This window comes from Erigeron canadensis, chromosome 6 (assembly GCF_010389155.1).
Source record: "Erigeron canadensis isolate Cc75 chromosome 6, C_canadensis_v1, whole genome shotgun sequence".
Taxonomy (NCBI): Eukaryota; Viridiplantae; Streptophyta; class Magnoliopsida; order Asterales; family Asteraceae; genus Erigeron; species Erigeron canadensis.
This window is the reverse complement of record NC_057766.1, coordinates 39,253,301-39,257,274: the sequence shown is the minus strand read 5'-3', so window position 1 is coordinate 39,257,274 and position 3,974 is coordinate 39,253,301. Positions and strand designations below refer to the sequence as shown.

General features: G+C 35.3%; 1 protein-coding gene across 3 annotated transcripts; it reads left to right on the top strand.

Annotated features, from left to right (window-relative positions):
* Window positions 1–593: 593 nt before the first annotated feature.
* On the top strand, window positions 594–3,487 carry LOC122605919 (adenosine kinase 2-like). 3 transcript variants are annotated; one of them, XM_043778878.1, is made up of 11 exons: window positions 594–627; window positions 1,095–1,206; window positions 1,359–1,437; window positions 1,529–1,630; window positions 2,106–2,173; window positions 2,370–2,446; window positions 2,528–2,625; window positions 2,718–2,788; window positions 2,887–2,953; window positions 3,064–3,247; window positions 3,358–3,487. In XM_043778878.1, the coding sequence occupies exons 1-11, from the start codon at window positions 594–596 to the stop codon at window positions 3,414–3,416; spliced, it is 951 nt and encodes a 316-aa protein (XP_043634813.1). In that variant the 3' UTR covers window positions 3,417–3,487. The 3 variants fall into 3 exon arrangements, with proteins under 3 accessions (XP_043634813.1, XP_043634815.1, XP_043634814.1); XM_043778880.1 differs by having other exon boundaries at window positions 594–637; window positions 1,147–1,206; XM_043778879.1 differs by having other exon boundaries at window positions 594–661; window positions 1,153–1,206.
* The last annotated feature ends 487 nt before the right edge of the window (window positions 3,488–3,974 follow it).

Here is a 3,974-nt window from a genome sequence, read left to right as displayed (position 1 = left end):
ATTTATCGATATACGGTTTTTGAGATAAAAGATTTTTAATTAATTAGAGGAATAAAATGATTAATGGAGGAGAGAAAAAAAAATAAGTGATTAAGATTTGAGTAGAGGGAAAGGGTATTATAGTTATTTTAAGTAAACATCAAATATATAGAAGAGACAGTTTGAAATGTAAACGTTGAAATTTAAAATTTTACACATGAGCTATTTGATTTATAATATAGTATAGATTTAGATATTAGCTGAGCTCACCGAATAATTTGTCCCTGCTGATCATGCATTCACATTTGAGCGTTCAAAGGCCTATGGCGGAGGGCTGGAGGCATGAGGATCGGTTAGATATGGTCATATGGAATATGCTTAATTACTTTTGTGTATATTTTTTGTATGTACATAAAAGTGGTGTACGTTGTCCTATATTTTGGCTAATTAAATAAGAAAAAGAAAAAAAAGAAGTTAGTTAGTTGTATACGAATCACCCCGGCCCCTTCATTTTCTCCTGCTACTTCTTCTTCTTATACATAATTGTTACGAGTATATATATAATAGAAATAGAAATGGCGCGTGCTGCTGAATACGAAGGGATTTTATTGGGAATGGGAAATCCACTTCTTGACATTTTAGCCGTACGTTGTCGACGATGCTTTCCTCACCAATTAAGTATGTATCATCACTACTCAATCCATCATTCGTTTTATATCTAGCTGCTCCCTCATCCCTCTCTGTAGTATCTACCACTCTATCTATCTTTGATATCTGACCTCATTTCACTCACTCTCATATATATGTATCTTCATAATTAGCTAGCTAGAGACTACTGCTCTTATCTCATTATTATATATAAATTAGTACGTTATTTTACTAGCTAGTTACTAATATAATGTACATACACGAGCTGCGCGCCTGTACCTAAATCCACTTCGTTTATGTCGAACCCAGACTTGTCATTCACTCTCTAGAATATGATACGTACGTACCTATACACGATCTGTATGTATTATTAATAGTATACAAGTTACACTATATATGATTATCATGTTGCCTTTAAATTTTAAGTTTAGATTGTTCGATCAGTTGTGGTACAATATATATTGTAGATTTGATTTTTTGGATTATTGATTTTGACTATCAATTGACGTCGTTCCCTACTTTTAGATATGATATTAAGCTCAACAATGCTATTCTTGCTGAAGACAAGCATCTGCCAATGTAAGTGTTCTTCTCTTAACACACTATCACGAGGGTACGTTCTCATAAGCAGCTAGAAATCGTTTGATCACATATATAATTATATATATACTTTCCGTAATGTTTTTTTTTTTGTATGGGTTTTCATGGTCTATTTTTTTTTTTTTTGACAGGTATGATGAGATGTCATCCAAATACACTGTAGAGTACATTGCTGGAGGTGCTACTCAGAACTCGATCCGAGTTGCCCAGGTACCAGCTGCACTGGTTGTATTTTTTTTGGATTATGAGTGTGAGACATGCACTTATTTACCCCTTCTTTTTTTTTTGTGCTGGTTTGCAGTGGATGCTTAAAGTCCCTGGTGCAACAAGCTTTATGGGATCCATTGGAAAGGATAAGTATGGGGAGGAGATGAAAAAGAACTCAAAGAGTGCTGGTGTTAATGTAATAATCATAATGTTCTTGTTATTGCTTTGTTTTAGGTCTTTTAGGTGCTGTCTTAGGTAAAAGGCTTTACGCTTGGTGGTGTTTTGATTCACTTAAACTGCTTTTTGGGTTATCGCTAGCTAGCTTGTTGACAATTATCATATATCCTTAAAGTTTAGAACTTTGGATGCATAAATTTTGCTTGGATTCATATATATGATGATTTAGGGCCAAATAATCAGATTTATACACTAGAAAACTGGTTATCAAATGGTAAAATATATATAGTGACATTTACCTTGTCTCACAATGCATATTAGTTCTCAAATACTATCTCCCATAGCTACATTTTATTACCGGTGATTATTTGATGATTATGAATTTTCAAAATCACATAAATGCTTTAAAAACATATACCTATACTAAACACCTCCATTCATTTCCCACTAGCATTAGTTATCCCGTGTTCTAATGCCCGGTTTCTGCTTATCAGGTGCACTATTATGAGGATGAAGCTGCACCAATGGGTACATGTGCTGTTTGCGTTGTTGGTGGTGAGAGGTTCGTAAATCTCTAGTAATGCTCAAAGACTTTTTCGCAAGCAGTGGCAATATTTTCACTTTGTTGTAGGAAATGTTTCAATATTTGACATTGACATATTTGATTATTGTTCATCACATAATTATTTGATATTTACTCCACCAGCTTATTAAGCTCAAAATGCTGCTTCTTCTAAGAAACATTTATTTGTTACCAGGTCACTTATTGCCAACCTATCTGCTGCCAAATGCTACAAGTCGGAGCAGTTGAGAAAGCCAGAAAACTGGGCTCTTGGTACTGATTCCTGATTTACGTTTCAACTATTCATGTGTTTTCATGCATTTTGAAACTTGTTGACGTCAACTGTAATGGCAGTTGAAAAGGCCAAGTACATATATATTGCCGGATTTTTCCTTACCGTCTCCCCTGAATCAATTCAGCTTGTAGCTGAGCATGCAGCTGCTACCAACAAGGTAAATTAACATGATACAATAATTGTTCAATTTTAAAGCATCTTCTGACCTTTTTGGTAACTATTTTTTTCTGACTTCGATTAAACCTCTAGGTCTTCACAATGAACCTTTCTGCACCGTTCATCTGTGAGTTGTATAAGGATGCTCAAGAAAAAGCCTTACCGTACGTGAGTTTAGTCATGCTGTTATAATTATATGAAGCTAGTTTATCTTTCATACTTTGAAATTTCTTATCCCTTTTGCATTTGATAATGCCTGCAGGTATGCTGACTATGTCTTCGGAAATGAAGCTGAAGCAAGAACATTCTCGAAGGTTCATGGCTGGGAGGTAAGAAGTAACACGGTACTTGAACATGATTGATAATGCTATGAAGGATAGATTGGTAAAAGTTTTCAAGCATTATTAGTAAGAAAAGAATTGTGCTTCAATTCTTGCAGACTGAAAATGTGGAGGAGATTGCCATTAAGATCTCTCAATTGCCAAAAGCATCAGGGACATACCAGAGGATTACTGTGATCACTCAGGGTGCCGACCCTGTGGTGGTTGCTCAGGATGGACAAGTGAACACATATCCCGTCATCCACTTGTCAAAGGAGAAACTCGTGGATACCAATGGAGCAGGTTTATATCGTTCTTAAATAGATCGAAATTGCTGCACTTTGAGTATAGTATTTTCACGCCAATTGTACGTTGTTTAATTTGTTTCTATGTTAAAACTTGTATTCGATCAGGTGATGCATTCGTTGGGGGATTTTTGTCTCAGTTGATAAAAGGAGATCGAGCCTATTGAGGAATGTGTGAGAGCCGGCTGCTATGCATCCAATGTGATTATCCAAAGATCAGGTTGCACCTACCCAGAGAAGCCCGGATGGCGAAGTATTTCAGTTATTCCGGTAATTGTGGCGGCTCCATTTTCCTTAAATGATATCGATGACACTACTGTCGGGTTGGCAATATGTGAGTGAAAATCTTCATGATAAATGATATCGATGGCCCATATATATATTGCTTATATATAAGCTATAACCAATATGGAACCTCTTTCCCTACTACTCGTATAAAACATGTGCTGAGTATTCAGAATTGATTAAAAAATTACAATACTAATTGATTAATGGTGCATATATGTTCGAGTTTTTTTGAAGGAGAGACCCACCTGAACGAGAATTTTCTTCGCTTTACAAACTCTAAATTTGCCAATCCCAAACTCAGTTCAATTCAAAGCTCACAAATCAAAACCTCTATTCATTTTTTTTTCTTTTGATCCAGATTGATGATTCGATCATAATTTCGCTATTCATCATCTCTTCCTCAACTTTCATTTATAAAAAAAACTTTTTTTTATTCC

Coding starts and splice junctions, on each gene's coding strand:
- LOC122605919 (XM_043778878.1), top strand. CDS start 594: ATGGGAAATCCACTTCTTGACATTTTAGCCGTAC. Junction 628..1,094: donor TCTTGACATTTTAGCCGTAC/GTTGTCGACGAT, acceptor TATATATTGTAG/ATTTGATTTTTTGGATTATT. Junction 2,174..2,369: donor TGCGTTGTTGGTGGTGAGAG/GTTCGTAAATCT, acceptor ATTTGTTACCAG/GTCACTTATTGCCAACCTAT.